General features: G+C 44.6%; 1 protein-coding gene across 2 annotated transcripts in view; it reads left to right on the top strand.

Moving 5' to 3' along the window:
- The window catches only part of Mmaa (metabolism of cobalamin associated A), a 31,476-nt gene extending 12,618 nt beyond the window's left edge, over positions 1-18,858 (top strand). The window contains exons 2-7 of one of the 2 annotated variants that reach the window (XM_075976532.1): positions 2,608-3,097; positions 5,173-5,295; positions 9,273-9,443; positions 12,310-12,395; positions 17,593-17,742; positions 18,550-18,858. In XM_075976532.1, the coding sequence (XP_075832647.1) occupies positions 2,656-3,097; positions 5,173-5,295; positions 9,273-9,443; positions 12,310-12,395; positions 17,593-17,742; positions 18,550-18,837 (1,260 nt within the window). In that variant the 5' untranslated portion in view covers positions 2,608-2,655 and the 3' untranslated portion in view covers positions 18,838-18,858. Of the gene's footprint in view, positions 1-2,607; positions 3,098-5,172; positions 5,296-9,272; positions 9,444-12,309; positions 12,396-17,592; positions 17,743-18,549 lie in introns of those variants that run through there. The other variant, XM_075976533.1, reaches the window with a different exon arrangement.
- Positions 18,859-19,154: the final 296 nt, after the last annotated feature.

The raw sequence follows: 19,154 nt of genomic DNA, 5'->3' as shown, positions 1-19,154 counted from the left end.
GTCTTACCGGGAAGATTCTAGCCTAAGTCCATCCTGGGTCAGAGCTTCATAGCGTGCATTTTCCCTGGAGCAGGGAGCATGGCGTCTCTCTGAGGCGTCTGCTCCAGAGAGGAGAGCTGTCGAGTCTGACTTCACTTCCTCTTCCTCCCAGCGTTTTGTTCTGTCTACTCCTCCCACCTATCTTCTAACCAATGAAATGGGCCAAAGCAGTTCCTTTATTAGCCAATGACCTTCCTCCATTGTGTGTGTGTGTCTGTGTGTGATTTATTAGAATGGCTTACAAACTAGCCCAGCTAGTTCAACAATGATTGCCTATGAACAGAAGGTCCGAGAATCTAGATGTCTCAGCTGGTCTTTAGGGTTCACTGGAATCCTGAAGAAGTAGGCTGTAATGCCAGTGAAGGAATGGACTTGCTAGGGAGGTGAACAAGCCAGCAAAGAGAGAGAGCTTCCGTCTTCCATATCTTTTATACAGGCTTCCAGCAGAGTGTGTGGCTCAGATTAGAGGTGGGTCTTATCACTTCAAAAGATCTGGATTAGATGTTTATCTTCCCACTTCAAAGGTCTGGATTAGAAATTGGTCTTCCCACTTCAAACAATTTAAGAAAAAAATCTCTCCCAGGTGTGCTCAGTCCTTTGGATTTTAGTTAATTCCAGATGTAGTCAAGTTGACAACCAAGAATAGCTATTACAACCTTCCTCAAAGTAGAGAACAATGTTGTTGCCTTGGAAAATTAGAGCAGCTCTAATTTTGCCAATTCAAAACCTTAACCCATTTTTTCTTTGTGTCTAGTAGAGTGTTTATTATTAACTGAAATAAATTTCATGTTTATGGGCCTTGAAGTACCATTTAGAGAGAGTACGTTGGAGCAATAAAGTAACTTAATGTGCCACAAGGTATAGGGAAACCAACATTTGCAAACAACCATAAACTCCAAATTGGGCAGGTTATGGCTATCTACAAATTCTAGCTTACCCCGGAAGGTGGGTGTGTGACCTAGTGTTACAGTGTTTACAGTTGATATAATGACAGCAAAGGCTGATGCTGAATACCTCAGGCTTCCCTCAGGAATTGAGTCATTTAACCCTTATGACTACCCTGCTCTTACCTAGTTTTACTCCAGAGGAAACTGAAGCACAGAATGGTTGTGACTTGCCCAAAGTCAGGACTGCAAAAGTGAGTGGCCCTGGCTCATAACTTATCCCATTCTGACTCAACACACTTGTTAGCTTTCTTTAATATAGTGGGTAGTTGTGTTGAGCATTTCAGTAAAGCTGGAAATGTTCTTTGCCTGGTTCTGTGCTGGCTCAGGCCTTAGCATGCACACCCTTCAGAGGCTGGTGTGAGGCTGGGAAGAGGCACCAGGTGCTTCTGACCACCTTTAAGATGCACTGGTCTGGTCACTGCACGGCCTACGCGGTTTACTTCACATTAAGGCTTATTGTTGTTGATTGTGCGCTTATATTCAGGAGTCTCTTTGAGTATGTACGTGCATCTAAACTTTTGCCTCAAGTGCTGCACTCCTAATCACATTCCTTATGTAGAGAATGAATAAGAGGCCAGCAGCAGAGGGAATCATTTGAATGAATCTTTTGTGCATGCCTCAGAGTCGGGTATGTTGACCTGAAGAAATCATTAAGATGAATGCAAGGGAAAAAATGGCAGAAAATATCTAGTCTAATGAGATTTTGTAATTTTTTTACATTTATTATTATTATTATTATTATTATTGTGTGTTTGTGTGCACACACACTTGTGTTCATGCCATAGCACATACTTAGAGGTAGGGACTTTTGGAAGTCAGCTCTTTCTATTGTGGGTCCTGGGAATGGATCACAGGGTGCTAGGCTTATGTAGTATATTTACAGAGGCCTTGTGTTGGTTTGCTTACAGAGTAATTTTAATGTAAATACAATAAAGTAGTTTCATGTCTTGGGTTATTCTGAATTATTCTGGGTTATTCTAACTATGATGAAGGAAGGAGGCCTCTCCTAAATTTTAATTTCCTAGTTAGGCTTCTGCTACAGTGATGAAATACCATGACCAAAAGCAACTTGGGGAGGAAAAGGTTTATTTGGCTCACAGGTTAGAGTCCATCATCAAGGAAAGTCAGAACTCCAGGCAATAGCCTGCAGTGCAGGAGTGCACTTTCTGCCCTTCTCAATTCTCCAGCCTGGATGTCTCACTGTCCTGCAGAATTCCTGGAGAACTGCTCTTCGTTCTGTGTAAACCCTGAAGAAGTTGGCTCTAATACTGGAGGAAGTATGGCTCAGCAGCAGGGTACTGAGAGTGAGGGCAAGCAGGCAAAAAGCAGTTTTCTTTTTCCATGTCTATGTGGGCTGCCACCAGGAAGTGTGGCCCAAATTTAGGGTGTGTCTTCCTGCTTTAAATAAACTGATTAAGAAAAATCTCTCACAGGTACTCCCAGTAGCCTGGATTTTAGCTGATTCCAGATGTAGTCAAGCTGACAGCCAAAATTAGTTATCACATATATTATCAAGAATCCTGGTCATTCATATCTTACAATGTAGGAGAAATAGTCTGTTTTACTACTTCCGTGTTTTAATTGTCTGTTGGGCTCAAAAATATCTTTTTCTTCCTTCTAGGGAGTTCATAAATCACACTGAGTCAGAAAGGATCCAATTACAAGCAAAATGAGCATCCCCACGCTGCTACTGCATCCTTACCAGCATTTCCTAAACAGCCTTAGGGTACCTTCCCCACGTCTCCACTGTATCCTTCACTCAGGTAGGCATCCTGCATCCGGAGCCTCGAGTGCTGTGCTGCTGAAGCCCTCAGGACACCATTGTACCAAGTGGACGCTGCTGTCTGGTGGCCCGAGGAGAGCATTATGTGCCCAAGCAACCTTGAAGGACCACACAGAAGGACTTTCTGATAAAGAACAAAAATTTGTGGATAAACTTTATACAGGTTTAGTTGGCGGGCAAAGAGCTTGTTTAGCGGAGGCCATAACTCTTGTGGAATCGACTCATGCGAGGAAGAAGGAGCTGGCTCAGGCGCTTCTTCAGAGAGTTCTCACCCACCGCCGGGAGCAGGAGCAGCTCAACCAGGGAAAGCCCCTCACGTTTCGAGTAGGTCGGTTTTCTTTTTCTGTTGTCAGCGAATGGCTTTCTGAATTCATCTACGTAGTGCGAGGTCGGATGAAGATTTCTTTTCTTGAACATTTGAATTAAATGATATTTTTTACAAGTAGTAATCTTCATACAGGTAGAATTCCCACAGCCATTTGAAACAAGCCTGTGTCCTCAGTAAGCATTCTGTTGTAAGTAAGACTCTGGCGGTGGATTCCAGAGCAGAAGTATACACAATGGGTTGTTAGCACGGTGCTGCTCCTTCTGGCAGTCCTCAGACGGCTGGTCCAGACTGAGCTCTCTCTTCCTGCGCGACCTAGGTTAGCTTAGTCACATTTTGAAATTCTGTTTATTTGGTGTTTTGTTTTCTTCCTATACATAAGTCTCTCCTCCTCCTCCTCTTCCTCCTTCTCCTCCTCCTTCTTTTCTTCTGTCTTGCTATGTCACGCAGGCTGACTTTAACTGTCCTCCTGCCTCAAGCTCTTCAGTGCTGGGATTCCAGGCATGTCCTATGATTCTAGCCCCTCCCTTCACCCAGATACTTTCATAGAGCTTCTAGGGGTGTCTCTAACCCCTGCCTTCTCCATGCTGTGGTTACCATCTGTATTTAAATGTTCATTTGAGCTTTTTGGATTATTTGGCTTTGTCCTAGACTGTGAGTAAGCTGTTATATTTCTGGATAATTTAGCTATATTTTGAGTAGCAGGAGTTAAGCCAGGCAGTTTGGGTGGATGGAGGGCATCCCATGGCAGTGAAGCGGGTACTCTAAGGCAGCTCATTCTCTAAAGACAGCCTGAGATGTGATGATAGTGCAGGGACTTTGTGGGTAGTGAGTAGATAAGAGAAACACTGATGTCATCCTAGACCTCACATCCTTGTGTATCGGTAACATAGGACTCAAATGTCCTCTTGTTCCAGGAGTGGAGATGAATGCTTCAAAGCTGTTTTCACACATAGGTCTCTAACCAACCTTGTACCTATCCCTGCATTTCACATTCCTTCCCCTACCCTCAGGAGGGACTCTCATTTTGAGGAACTACACTGGGTCTGGATAGATCCTGGATTGTAGACAGACTAGCACACCCCTAAGAAGAAAACCCAGCATGACTTACAGTGGGCCTTAGAGAGCCCTTGAAGAGAGAAAAGTCCCAGTGTTTGCTTAACAAGTCACACACACTTTCTCTGGGCCTTCTGGGTAGTCTACCCTGATCTTAGTCCTGATAAACTCAAGTCTTCAGTCATTTTATCGTCATCATCAATAAAAGCAGCACAAATTTATTCAGCACCTGTTAAGGTGCTTAAGATGGAAATAAACCATGAGCTATAGTAAGGACCTAAGCCTGCATACACTGTATGCACTCTTGAAGATTATTGGATGCCTGTGTCTAATGTTCTGCAGGCCATGCAGTATATGTGATCCTATATTAAACATTATCTCATTTAACCCGTAAACTGTCTGCAAAGGCCCAGACTGTTGCAGCAGCTACTGTCCTGAGGAGGGTGCTGAGGCATCGTACAGACCACAGAGCTGGTCACAAGCAGCACTGGGGTGAGCCCCCACGGACAGCTCAAGGTTTGACTTTTACCTGCCATGGCTCTCCATGGAGGGGCTTTCCTGCCTTTCTGAACATAAGGATTTTTTTTTTTAAAGATTTTCTTTTATTGGATTTTTTTTCTTGAAGGTATGAGTAAGACAAAGGAAAAATGTTTGTAGAGAAAATTACTTTCTCAATCCTAGCAGTTTCTGGAGTAATGGATTGCTTTTCCAGTGGGCGGGTGGGACAGTCCTCCACTGTTAGGAGAGGAGGGCGGGTACACAAGCTCTGCACATGGAAACAGAGGCAGTGCAGCGTGTCTCAGAAGACCTGCAGTACAGGAAAAGGGCAGGGTTTGTAAAACATGCATCTTAGAATTGTGCCTCTGTGTCTCACTGCTACTTGGGAATTAGGTAAAGAGATGGATTTAAGGCGTGTCGAAATATGTTAATGATGATTTTCATAAATTAGAGGAAGCAGAAGGTAAACTAATGTTTTATTCATCAAAATTAGTCATGGTACTGATTTCATTATCTTACTCTAGGATTATCTGGGCCCCCTGGTGCAGGAAAATCAACCTTCATAGAATATTTTGGGAAGATGCTGACCGAAAGAGGGCACAGACTGTCTGTGCTAGCCGTGGACCCATCTTCCTGCACCAGTGGTGGTGAGTATGGCTGATATTACAGGTTAGTGGGAATTGGCAGTTAGGGGACCTCTAATTGCCAGCTGAGTTTGACCTTATGAGAGGAACCATTCCTGTTCTGCAGAGTGAGGTTGTGTTGAGTATTCATGCCAACTCAGGAGGGATGGCTTTCTCTGTAAAAAAAAGGAAAAAGGCCCCACCTCTGGAGACCTCTGACTGCTAGGCTCCACCCCTAGACTGTTCTGGTAGTAGCCAGGCCTGACCCCTTCCCAGCCTCAGGAACTTCAGTGGCTAGGCCCCAGTGGCCAGGCCCTGCCCTACAGAAAAATAGAATCCCACCAATCCTTGATTTTACCTCAAGATCCAGTCCCAGGCCACCCTGGAAAACTCCCCCGCTCTTGAAACCCTATATAAACCCTGTCTTCTGCTCAATTCTCTGCTGCAGATTCTTGCTGGAGCAAAGACCCACCCTCCTGGGTTTTTCTCTCCTCATAAAGCTCGTGTGTGAGGTTTGTTGTGCGGTGTGACTTTGTGGTATTCCTTGGCTCCCGACTGCCAGGATGTCTTTCCCATCTCAGCTCTAACACGGGTGGAAACTCTGGGAGTTGGTTAGGTAGTACTGAATTGTACACAGGAGGTCAGCTTGTGGGTATCTCAGTGGATCCTCAAGTAGGGTTAGAGGGATACACATCTCAGCCCTTTGATCATGCCTAGGGCCAGCCCCTTCTCATAGTCTGTTTTTCCAGTGGGCGTAACTTCTCAGTTTTATCTTCAAGGTGGTGTAGCATCTCTTCAGTAAAGATTGAGCTGGCGGGGGGGGGGCATACAATTGTTTATAGCTTGTCACCTGTCTGTTAGTGTCCAGTGAAACAGAAGGCGCTTGAAGGACCATGTAATGTGCTGCTACACTCTGCAGGGCACACTGCACTGCACCGTGCTCAGCAGTTACTTGCTGATGTGAGGCCATGCAATCACTCAGCATTTAATTTGCAGCTCATCAGAAGTAAAATGAATATAAACTTAGCTCCCTAAGGCCCATTTAAAGAAAACATATAAAGTCTTTCCTATAAATACTCAGGAAACATTTTCCCCTTTCTCTCGTTGTGGGTTAAGCTGCTCAGATGACAGTTACTCACTTACTGGGTATGGGTGTACCTTCTGTAGGTGAGACACCAGCACCACAGGGACCATGCTTCAGGGTGTTTATGTCTTAGGAGGGAGACAGGCAGCACAAGCGGTCACACTGTAGTGTGTGCTCTGAGGGATAAATCCTAGGTACTCAGTGAAAGTGCTTGGTTTGTATGCTGTAGTATTCTGTAGGAAGTAATTTTTGAAAGACCTTAGGTTAGAGAAGTTGATAACAATTCTTACTATTTTTTTATTGAGAAATGTGACTCAGAGCATTCAAAGGATTTGGGTCTCACGTTCCAAGATTAAATAAATCCATGTCAATTTGTTGTCTAGTTTATTTATTGTTTAAGGACTTTGCACAGTGAAAATATATGAACTGTGCTAGTGAAGGACTTTCATAAATAATCCCAACATCATTCAGCTAAGAAGGCCATTTCCTCTCTACCTTCATGGTCTAGTGTATTCGTTCCAGAAAGAGAAAACAATAGCTTGAAGTAGTAATTATAGCAGAACTGATGTTATATCCTGTGATTAAAGCACATAGCTATGTGGCTGCTAACCTTCATTTTCTGTGTATATGTGTGTGCAGGTATGTGTGGGAGGACAGCCTTGGGTGTTGCCCATCTTGTTTCCTTAGACAGAATGTCTCACTCTCTTGGAGCCTTCCAAGTAGGCTCTGTTGACTGGTCAGTAAGCTCTGGTAATCTACCGTGTCTGCTTCTCGGTGCTGGGATAGCAAGCATGTGCCACCAGGCCTGATTTTCTTACAGAGTTCTAAGAGTCAGACTCATTTCCTCATGCAAGACAAGTACTCTACTGACTAAGCTGTGGCTCTTAACCTTGCTCAAACTGAAAGTGAAGGGTCCTGTTCTTAGGGTTTTAAAACTGTGTACTATTAAAAAAAAATACATGCAGGTAAATAGAATATTATAAATATGAATTCCTGGTCTATATAAATATAATTGGAAATAGCACTAAATTAGAGTGTAAGCAGCATTAGTCCCTTTGTCTGCCCTTGTGCGTAGACTTATAAACATTCCTGTGAAGGCCTTGAGATCACCCCCGGGGTCTACAGCAAACAGTTTGGAAGGTTCACTGGCAGGAGCAGCTCTATGGAAGAGTAATTTCATAATGTTGCGTTCAGTGTGGTGGGGTCTATAGGGTAATATGATGTAGCTCTGATAGATGTATGCTTCCACATGGATGATTTCAGGCGGAAAAGTACTTTAGGGGAAAGTTTATGTGGAGTAAATAAGGTAGTTGAGGTATATGGGAACCACGTGCTGTAGAGTCAGTACCTGTGAGAAGGCCCTGACATGGAGCAGTGAAGGGAAGGGGCATACCGTTAAGGAGCTTTTCAGTCTTTACTATCTTGTAAATATAAATATATAATCATATGGCAAAAAGAAATTTGTAGGCTGGAGAGATGGCTCAGTGGTTAAGAGCACGGACTGCTCTTGCAGAGGACCTAAGTTCAGTTCCCAGCACCACCTTGGTAGCTCCCAACCACACGTAACTAGTTCTGGGGGATATGAGGCCAGCACCTCCAGCCTCCAAGGGTACCTACACTCATGCACACATACACACACATAGATGTGCATACACATACACATAATTAAAAATGATAAAAATAAATATATTTTTAATAAAAAAGTAGAAAGAGGTAATAGTAGTTCCAGGGTCTTAATTCTTTCAGAATTTTCAAGTATTGATGTTTGCTCAAATATCTCAGTTCAAAAATATAATCAATCCCTTCTCTGGGTATTGAGTACCTACTACAACCATTTTGCTTAACATTCAGTGTCCAGCAGCTTCAGGATGAGGTTCACAGGCAAGGAACTTATGTCATAGCTGCAGCACATTTTTGCTACCTTGGCACTGGTGACATTGGTGGCAATTGTTTGTTGGTGGTGGCAGTTCATTGTAAGTGGTGGCTGAGCCATAAATTGAGGTTTGCTTAGCAAAATCCCATCCTTTATCCAGGTGGTGCCAGTAGTATCCTTATTTGTGATAAGTGAATGTTTCTAGATACGGCAGATTTCCTGTAGCTGTTAGACCCCAAGGTGGGTTGTAGGGATCTTTTCTCTCTCTTCACTGTGCTTTCCACTCACTGTCCAGCTGCAGGTAAGGGTAAACTGGGGTTAAGGTAGCGTCCATACGCGTTTGCACAGTATTTGCATAAGGCTGAGAAAATATCATTTGTGCACATAAGAGGATGGGGAGTGGAGGCTGCTCTTGGTAATAAGAGAAAGAGAGGGCCACTGAAGTTTTCATGTCTTCCAGGGTGCTAGAGATCACAGAGCAGTTACTATGTACTATTGAGATTTACACCAAAGGGCACATCATGAAAATGTTCTAGAAAGACTTGAAGGAAACAGGTCATCAGTGAGTTGAGATGGACAGGAAGATAAAAATAACACCCCAAAATGAAGTGGCCAGAGACAATAGAGCCAGGCCCCTGATTTGACCACTTGTAAATCAGTGAAAGAGGACATACTAGATGCCCCTGTAGGACAGCAGCAAAGAGGCAGACACGTCAAAGTGGAGATGGCTCTTTAGAGACCACACTACTCAGCCAGAGGGGTGGCTTGGTCCTGGGAGACTGGCATTGGTCAAGGAAGGTAAGGGAGGATTGGTGCCTGGGGAGCTGGAGGGCTTATATGTGAACGTCTAGTCAGTTTGGAACGACCATGTTGGTTTTCAGGAATGATTGACTAGTTCCTCCACCGTGAGGATAGACAGTGAGGGGAGGAGAACTCAGTAACTGTGAAACATTGGGAAAAACTGTTGTAACTCAGGTCTCCTTGCAGTTTGCTGATTGGTGTAATTAGTCCTTCGTGATTGTAAAATGTAGCTATGTGTTTTAGGATCCCTCTTAGGTGACAAAACCCGGATGATTGAGCTATCAAGAGATATGAATGCATACATCAGGCCATCTCCTACCAGTGGAACTTTAGGAGGTGTGACAAGGACCACAAATGAAGCTATTCTGTTATGTGAAGGAGGGGGATATGACATCATTCTTATTGAAACTGTAGGTGAGTGTGATATTTTATTTCGTAAAAATGATGTATCATTATAATGAATACTATTTAAAGATGAGTAACAACTGATTTCACTTAATTCATTCAACAGATATGAAGTGGAATTAAATACAAGCTATTGCCCCACAGGCAATATGAGTATATGGGCTGTGCTCCTCACCTACAAGAGCCTTCCATATAAAAGGTGACAGTGGCCCACATGTCCACATAGCTGATATGTAAATTGGCATGTTCTGTGTGCAGGGGCTAGTGAGTACTAGAACGGCCGGCCTTTGGAAGCAAATCACAGTACTACTTAAGCACACTCGATGTCCACAGTATTCAGCTGGGAACTTAGGATTCTGAGGCTGTTTCGTCCTTAGCACATAATTATATGCAGTGAAGACATTGAAAGGAAAGCTCCAACCCTTCACATTCTTGGAGAGAAATGATCTTTTGACACAACCCAGACCAGTGTTTGGAGGAATCAATGAAGACTTCTTAGAGGAGGGAAAGTGGGTGTTAATAGTGGGGGTAAAAGGCATTGGACAGACACAGAGAAGCATGGCTCATCCCGAGAAGTGCAGCTTGCTCAGGCCACTTACAACACTGAGGGCAAAGAGAGGAGCTCAAACAGTGACTAGGGCCAAGTTTTCTTTGTGTGTTCTGCCAAAGTGTTTTTTCTAAAGAGAATGGGAAGCCTGAACAAGGGACGTCCCATATGTGTTTGGAGGGAACCCTCAGCAGAATGAGAAATGGTTTAGGATGGACGTGGGAAACGGATCATGGTGCCAATCAAAGGAAGGAAATGCAGATTCTACTTCAAGTAAGCAGGGCTAGGAAGAGGAGACAGATCAAAAGTATTGGCAGTCAGTTGGCAGGACTTTATTATTGAATGTAAGAGTGAAGAAGGAAGGAGGATTGGAGCAATAGAGAACAGCGTGCAGAAGTATGATTGGAAGGCAGAACAACATGAATTATCAGTACATTACCGGGACTTGCTTACTAGGTATCCAAGTGATTCTGTTTTAGTAAGACTGGACAGACCTAACAGTTATTAATATGGCTCGTAGTTTAGTACTGTTATAAATTAGGTTTAGGTTAAATGAAGGAAATAGGGATAAAATGGAGACCAGCCGCCACATGGATTTGCTAGGATTCAGATCTACCTAGGTTCCAGATGGAAGAAGAAGGAATAGGAAACAGAAAGATGAACATGAAGAGGAACCACCCGCTGACCAACCTTCAAAGAAGCCCCTTTGCTTCCAGGTGACCTTTACCTGCCTGAAAGGGGCCTTGAGATATGGGCGGTGACCTGGTACACTGCCGCTCTGGGGGAGGAAAGGAGCTGACTAGATAGAGATACACAGAGAGAGTTTACAGTGTTCAGGCCGGGGTGTGGGTCAGAATGTGGACAGTGAGCATCGGTTAAGGCCGCTCAGAAATGTGCCTGTGGAGAGAAAGCCTACATAGACCCTGTCTCAGAAATAATACATAAGTAAATGAATAAGTTAAAAACCACTAGAATAAAAGTAAATTTGGTAATGATACAAAAGTATGGTGATGGTTGAGGAAGCCGCGGGATGTCTGTTCCTGTTTTGGTTTCGTGGAGGAGTGAGGGTTCAGGAAAGTGGTTGGGATGGAGGCCTTTTCAGCAGTGCTGCCCACATCAGAACTGCAGCGTGGGTGGCCCGGCTGGACTGCCAGGGAGGAGCTGGGAAGTGCTTCCCTTGTTTCCTCTGTGGTGTAGGACACAGTGAACACAAAAAGAAGGAAACTGGCTGAATACATTTAGGAGATGACTTTGTTTTTAATGTGTGTAATAAGTTTTGCCTGCTTGTGTGTCTGTGCCACCACATGTGTTCCTGGTGCCCACAGAGGCCACAAGAGGGTGTTCTTTGGAGCTGGAGTTGTGAGCCATTAGATGGCGATAAGAACCAAGTCAGGTCCTCTGGAAAATATCAAGTGCTTTTAACCACTGAGCTCTCTCCAACCCTGTAGTGGGGCATGGCTTTTATGAGACCCTTCAGTGGTATGTGGCTGCAATTGAGAGGACTCTCCAAGCATGTTTAAAGAGGAGAGAATTGGGGGTTTGCAGAGTAGGAATAAGGACAAAAAGGCAAAAAGAGATGAAAATATTGGCAGACATGGGGTTTAAGATTAGAGTCACAGTGTTCAAGCCACATACTTATGAAAGAGAAACCAAAAGAAAGCTTTAAGAGTAGGAGAGAATGGAAGTCTATAAGTCAGTGGTTCTCAATCTTCCTAATGCTGCGACCTTGGAATACAGTTACTCATTGTGGTGACCCCCAACTTAAAATAATTTAGTTGCAATTTTATAACTAATTTTGGAATGTAAATATCTTTGTTTTCCAAATGGTCTTAGGAGGCTCTTTGTGAAAGGGTCATTTGATCGCTAAAGGGGTCACGACCCACAGGATGAGAACATCTATAAGGCCGTCATCTAAAACACTGGTCTAGTGAGAAAAGAAAGGGTGTGTTAGCAGATTAACCCAAATTCATAGTAATAGCATTTGGAGGGGGACCTTTGAGAAGTAGTTAAGGCGGCAAGCATGAAGCCCTGTGATGGCATCTGTGACGTCACAAGAAGGGGCAGAGGCACCTGCATCAGCTTGCTTGCTGTCTTCCCATGTGACGCCCTCTGAGTGGATGCCGACTCTGCCAGCCTACATAACTGAGCAAAGAAACTTCTCTTTATCAACTCTTGGGTGTTTAGTTATAGCAACAGGACTTTAAAGGGTTTATGTATGGCCATGAAGATGAGGAACTGAATGAAGTAGAGTCGAAATGAGCCAGTAACTTTGACGACAGAAATGTTATGGCTGAATATTTTAAATAAAGCTGTGATTTGAAATTCCAGGTGTGGGGCAGTCGGAGTTTGCTGTTGCTGATATGGTTGATATGTTTGTTTTATTGCTGCCACCAGCCGGAGGGGATGAACTGCAGGTAATGATTTGTTGCCCAGCCTCCTGGGCACATCTCTGAAAGTGCAGATGCGAAGCCCAGTCTTGTTGTAAATGCAGTTGAAGGTCGTGTAGGCAAAGACATTGTCCTGTTGGCTGAGCACATGAGCCACAGGCCCAGTCTCTGTATGTGTGTGTAGTTTTTCTCAACTAATGTTAAACGGTGTGAGTTTGAGCTACTCACACAACTTAAAACTTTTCCCTGTACAGCATGGAAGTGACTGGAAAATGGAGGGCTTCAGTCCAAAGAGACCACAGCATCACAGCTATTTGTAGACCTCTTGACTCAAAAGTAATTTATGTGATATCATTGTGTAGCTTGCATGCTGTCCAACAGTACAGCACTCTGCTGTGTCATCCGTCACTAGTCAGCTAGAATTGGTGCGGATTTCAGACATGGTCTTCCACAGTGTCCCCTCACTTCAGACATCAGCTGTACCAGGTTACCTGTACCACTGGCCACAAAGCTATAAAGGCTCCACTTCATCCCAGGTTCGATAATTCATTAGAATAACTCTCAAACTCAGGAGAGTTCTATAATCGTAGCTCTATGCCAAAGGCTGTTCCAGTGAAGAAGGGTCACACAGATGGTGTCTCTCTCTCTCTCTCTCTCTCTCTCTCTCTCTCTCTCTCTCTCTCTCTGGTGTGTGTGTGGTGGGAGGCACTGGGATACACCTACACATAGGTCTCTGTGTGCAAGGGGTGGGACTTTGTGTGGGTGGGAGGAGGCAGACTCACACATGGTCACGTGGAAGTTTTTTTCTGGTGGGCTTAAACAGGGGACTAAGGTGTTAGGTGATCAGCAGTCACCAGAGTGACCCCAACCTGGTGACTGTGTTAATTGTCTCATGTTGACGAAGAGTAAGGATCTGAAGAAAGATAAACAAGTAAAAGCTGATTTTATCAAGGAAAAAGTGAAACCTCTGAAGTGGGTGGGGTGGGTCAGACTCCACAGCTCCGCTCTCCGGAGCAGATGCAGGAGAGACGCCATGCTACCTGCTCCAGGGAAGACGCACACCATGCCCCAGCTCCGACCCAGGATGGACTTAGGCTAGAATCTTCCCGGTAAGCGCACCTAGGGGCGCTACATAGATTATTAGAAATGGGCCAGAGCAGTGTTTAAAAGAATACAGTGTCCGTGTAATTATTTGGGGCATAAGCTAGCCGAGCCGAGCCAGGCGGCTGGGGTGTTTGGGGACGCAACCCTGCCGCCGCTCCCATATTACTACAAATGGCGCCCAACGTGGGGCTAACTAAACCCACTTAAAAAACCTGAGAAGGCTTAAAAATAATTGAGAGAGAGTTTAACACAGATTTTTGCTGTTTGTTGGTGGCGTGCTGTAGAGAGATTTCCTGATTCAGCAAGAGCAGCAGAAAAAAAGCTGCGTTATTTTAAAGCGTGGTTTCCTGGGGCTGTGCCGCCAGTGCAAACTCTGGCTTTATGTTTGTGTTCCCGCTTGGGATCGGAAGGAGAGTTCTCTGAGACTGTGACGATGACTCAGAGCTCCCCGCCTGCTCCTGGGAAGAAGGCAGAATCAGGCTTAGGCAGGCGGAAGAGCATGGCAGATTCCTGCCGCCATACAGAGACGTGTTTTCAGACTGCGCAGTGCTCTGCGTGTCAGATTTGGATGTTACTTGGATGAAAAGAATTTCTGTGCTGCACGCTCAGTCTCAGAATTAAAGTGCTGAGTGCCGCTCCTACCTGGTGATGGAGCTAGCACAAAATGGTACGTCCTCCATTTTGAAATTTTCCTGACTCAGCAGCAGGAACAAACCTGTGTTGTTTTAAAATGCCGGCTTTCTGGGCCATCCTGCCAGGGCAAACTCTGACTGTTTGAGGCAGGAGGGCCGGCTACCGAGAGAGGACTTGAGTGTTGTCTGTTGTAGCTTGCTGGCTGGCAGGGACCTTGAAATGCTATAAACATGGCTGCAGCCTGTATTTCCGCCATGAGGCTGGAAAGCTAAGGAATGGACTGGATCTAGCTGGCAAAGCCACGCCTTTAGTCCTACTGATATTGCTTGGCAAATTAAAGGCTCTTGTGGTCAGAAAAAGAGAGATATACAGTAAAGAGAGATTCAAAGACAGAAAATTTCTGAATGGTTTAAAGTGTGTTAAAAATATATGCAGACTAAAAGTTAAAATTCTTAAAGTAAACCTCTGTGACTTCAAGGTGTGGTAGCACACGCCTTTAATCCCAGTGCCTAGAAGGCAGAGACAAACAGATCTCTGTGAGTTCAAGGTATAGTAGTGTACGCCTTTAATCCCAATGCCTGGAAGGCAGAGACGGGCGGATCTCTGAGAGTTCAAAGACAGCCTGGTCTACAGGGTTATTCCAGGTCAAAGATATGCGCTCAAAAAACAAAACCTTAACTTAGGAATGTCACAGCTTAGATTCTTAAGCGCCTAGTGATTTAAAGGCGCAAATCAAAAGTGCTCCTGGATAGTAAAAAATGTTACAGATTCACAATAAAACAAATTCAGACATAAAAGATCACAGTGTTGGATGAATGTACGTAGGCTTGGGAGAGAGAAGAAAAAGAATATAGAGAATAAAGTTAATGGTTTAAAAAGAAAAAAGTAAAGTCTTTAAAGAGACAGAATAAAGTAAAGTGATAGAGTAAAAATAAGCCGCGTAAAGATGAAAAATTCACAGAGAGTCTGGATTCTTTGTATTATTGTGTTTTCTTTAAAATTTTTGACTGTGAAGGAGCTAAGTACAGAGAGACATTTTATTACATGGGCTGCCAAGCTAAACCAGAATGGATATAAGGGTATTACGATTTCAGAATTTGGGTCTAAGGATATGATGCTTTGGAGAGAGTCTTCTTTTGTTTTCACAGAGGATGAGACTCTATGGATTTCTTCTATTCCGATTTGGTATGATGGACCACGTCCTCCTGAAGGGTTGCTGTGAACATCTTCAGAAAATTGCTTTGCTCAACTGCCAACTGAGATAAACCTGGCACACAGGTTACACCCTAAATAATCTGATTAACAGCGCCCCCATTCAGCAGGAAGCAGTTTGGAGAGAAAAAAACTGCGCCCATGTTCCCAAATATAGTTTATAAATGTTCTTTTACATTTAAAGGGGGATATGATATAGACATGAATAATTTGCATTAGTATAGATTTCGCTTTATTGATAGAGATTTACGGTCAATTTTGTTATATGTATAAATATTTCTGATGTAACTTTACTTGATAACTGTTTTGTTATATGTAATTTTGCTATGTTAAGGTTAAAGCCTTCCTTTTTTTGTTTAAACAGAAAAAGGGGAAGTGATGTGGGAGTGTCATATCAATCTGTTGATTTCTTTGACTAAGCAATAAAGAAACTGCTAGGCCCATTTGATAGGCCCACCCTTAGGTGGGTGGAGTAAACAGAACAGAACGCTGGGAGGAAGAGGAAGTGAGGTCAGACTCCACAGCTCCGCTCTCCGGAGCAGATGCAGGAGAGACGCCATGCTACCTGCTCCAGGGAAGACGCACACCATGCCCCAGCTCCGACCCAGGATGGACTTAGGCTAGAATCTTCCCGGTAAGCGCACCTAGGGGCGCTACATAGATTATTAGAAATGGGCCAGAGCAGTGTTTAAAAGAATACAGTGTCCGTGTAATTATTTGGGGCATAAGCTAGCCGAGCCGAGCCAGGCGGCTGGGGTGTTTGGGGACGCAACCCTGCCGCCGCTCCCATATTACTACATGTGTGTGTAGTTTTTCTCAACTAATGTTAAACGGTGTGAGTTTGAGCTACTCACACAACTTAAAACTTTTCCCTGTACAGCATGGAAGTGACTGGAAAATGGAGGGCTTCAGTTCAAAGAGACCACAGCATCACAGCTATTTGTAGACCTCTTGACTCAAAAGTAATTTATGTGATATCATTGTGTAGCTTGCATGCTGTCCAACAGTACAGCACTCTGCTGTGTCATCCGTCACTAGTCAGCTAGAATTGGTGCGGATTTCAGACATGGTCTTCCACAGTGTCCCCTCACTTCAGACATCAGCTGTACCAGGTTACCTGTACCACTGGCCACAAAGCTATAAAGGCTCCACTTCATCCCAGGTTCGATAATTCATTAGAATAACTCTCAAACTCAGGAGAGTTCTATAATCGTAGCTCTATGCCAAAGGCTGTTCCAGTGAAGAAGGGTCACACAGATGGTCTCTCTCTCTCTCTCTCTCTCTCTCTCTCTCTCTCTCTCTCTCTCTCTCTCTCTCTCTCTGGTGTGTGTGTGGTGGGAGGCACTGGGATACACCTACACATAGGTCTCTGTGTGCAAGGGGTGGGACTTTGTGTGGGTGGGAGGAGGCAGACTCACACATGGTCACGTGGAAGTTTTTTTCTGGTGGGCTTAAACAGGGGACTAAGGTGTTAGGTGATCAGCAGTCACCAGAGTGACCCCAACCTGGTGACTGTGTTAATTGTCTCATGTTGACGAAGAGTAAGGATCTGAAGAAAGATAAACAAGTAAAAGCTGATTTTATCAAGGAAAAAGTGAAACCTCTGAAGTGGGTGGGGTGGTCCCAACAGGGAGCCCCTTGCTGTTGACTGGTCTTCTGTGGGGCTTGCAATGGGAATGGATAGAGCCTGAGGCACTCCTTACTGAGATTCATCATGAGCCAAACCAGTGAGAGGCCCTCGCTCTGGTGTGTCTGCTGGCTCAACTGGGGACAGTCATGCTCCTCCCACCTGTCTAGGCAGTGGCCACGTGTCATGGTCACCCTTGTTTACTCTCTCTAGGACACTAGTCAAGTAACTTCCCCTCCTTGTCCTCGGGCTGCATGGTTAGCTTATAATTTACTGTAGGTTCTCACCCTTACTTCCTGCAGTGACCTGGGGCTAACTTTTCTCAGTGAGATGATGTGAGCTACATCCTGCCACTCCATCAAGTTTTGTCTTGATCGTCTCTTTACTCGAAGTCTGTATATTTCACCAAGTTCGTGTCTAAGTTTGGAAGGGACATTACAGATGACTTCAGTAATTCCAGGAGCTGCTGCATTTAGGTAGTTTTGTCAGATAATTGTTAACCTGGCACATGGATCTTATGAAGATACAGAAAGAAGGACAGTAGAGTGCATGACTTTGAAATCATGACATGTCCTGGTTGTCCTTTTTCATTCTAGTGGAGAGTAACTGGAAGGTTTCTGATTAATGTGGTTCTTCTGTTTTCTTTAGGGCATCAAAAGGGGTATAATTGAGATGGCAGATCTGGTAGTTATAACTAAGTCTGATGGAGACTTGGTTGTGCCAGCCCGCAGAATCCAAGCAGAGTACGTGAGTGCACTGAAGTTGCTCCGCAGGCGCTCAGGAGTCTGGAGACCAAAGGTTTGCTGTGTTCCTCTCCGTTTCTCACTGAGTGGACTGTGCACGTTAGGACAGAGGATATAGGTCTCAGACTGGACATATAATCAGTCTTTTCTGGAATGTATGACAGAGCCAGAGTTTATAGCTGATCTTAAATGTAATCTTTCAACCACAGGATGTCAAGAGATGAGACTGCTCATTACTCGATGTAAACCATTGGGAGTGATAACTGCCCTTAAGATTATAGAGCACTCCATGGTTAGATGAGCTGTGCCAGAGCAAAGGCTTGTGATACGATGCTTCCGTTCCCATTATTGTCCACACGTTGAGAAAATGAAGAGCAATACTTAGGAAGCAGAGCAGTCGCGTCCTGTTAGTAAAGGGTAAACCGTGATCATCGTGAGAGCAGCAGGCCTTTCTTACTGCTGGCTTCTCTGGGCACCTCTGGGGCGGTGCCATCTTGTCCATAGAGGTGCTGGGTACTCCGCCTTGCACTGACTGACGTGGGAATGAGGCTCTTCCTCAGCTTGCCTTCATGTCTGGCACTCAGACCTCGGGAAGCCCTTCCTACCGGTATCTCTGCTCACCCTGTGACGCTCACAGGTCCTCTGGGATTCCCCTGACCATCTATCTATCCGAGCCATCCTAGTTAAAATACATTTCTGGGCTAAAGAATTGGGCCTTAAACCGACATCTTATTTCTGCTGTGCTGTTTATTAATCTGAAGCACGTGCCGCAGTGTATGCTAGCATGTTTCTGTAAACTGTAAGGAAGGACAGCTCTCAGACTTCCCATGAACTAACAGTTCTGCTCCTGCCTTCCCAATAGGTAATTCGCATTTCTGCCAGAAGTGGAGAGGGCATCAGTGAGATGTGGGATGCAATGAGAGAATTTCAGCAGGTAATGCTGGCCAGCGGGGAGCTCACCACCAAGAGACAGAAGCAGCAGAAAGTTTGGATGTGGAATCTCATTCAGGAAAACATCTTAGAACATTTCAAGACCCAACCGGGCATCCGGGAACAGATTCCTCTAATGGAGAGAAAGGTTCTCAGCGGGGCCCTCTCCCCAGGACTAGCAGCAGACTTATTGTTGAAAGCTTTTAAAAGCAAACCCTAATAAACTTACCCTATACAATCATTTTATAGCGTTTCCTTGAGTACTGAACATCCAAATGTCACCCGTGTCTTTATACTGTGATCCGTCTGTCACCCAGCTGACTTGTGTGAGATGTGGGTGGTGCAGTTAGACATGGCAGTAACTGGGAGCCTGCTGTGTGGACTGGTCACACTCCCCCTTTTCTTATGCCCTGGCACGCTGGCCAGCGCAGTATGTGGTGGTATGGTGTTATGCTCTTTGGACTCTTTTGAGGGTGGAGGTCTGCTACCCAGCTCCCAAATGAATCACACATGGAACCTTATTCTTAATTATAAATG

This window comes from Microtus pennsylvanicus, chromosome 6 (genome assembly GCF_037038515.1).
Source record: "Microtus pennsylvanicus isolate mMicPen1 chromosome 6, mMicPen1.hap1, whole genome shotgun sequence".
NCBI lineage: Eukaryota > Metazoa > Chordata > Mammalia > Rodentia > Cricetidae > Microtus > Microtus pennsylvanicus.
This window is presented reverse-complemented; position numbering and strand designations above follow the sequence as displayed.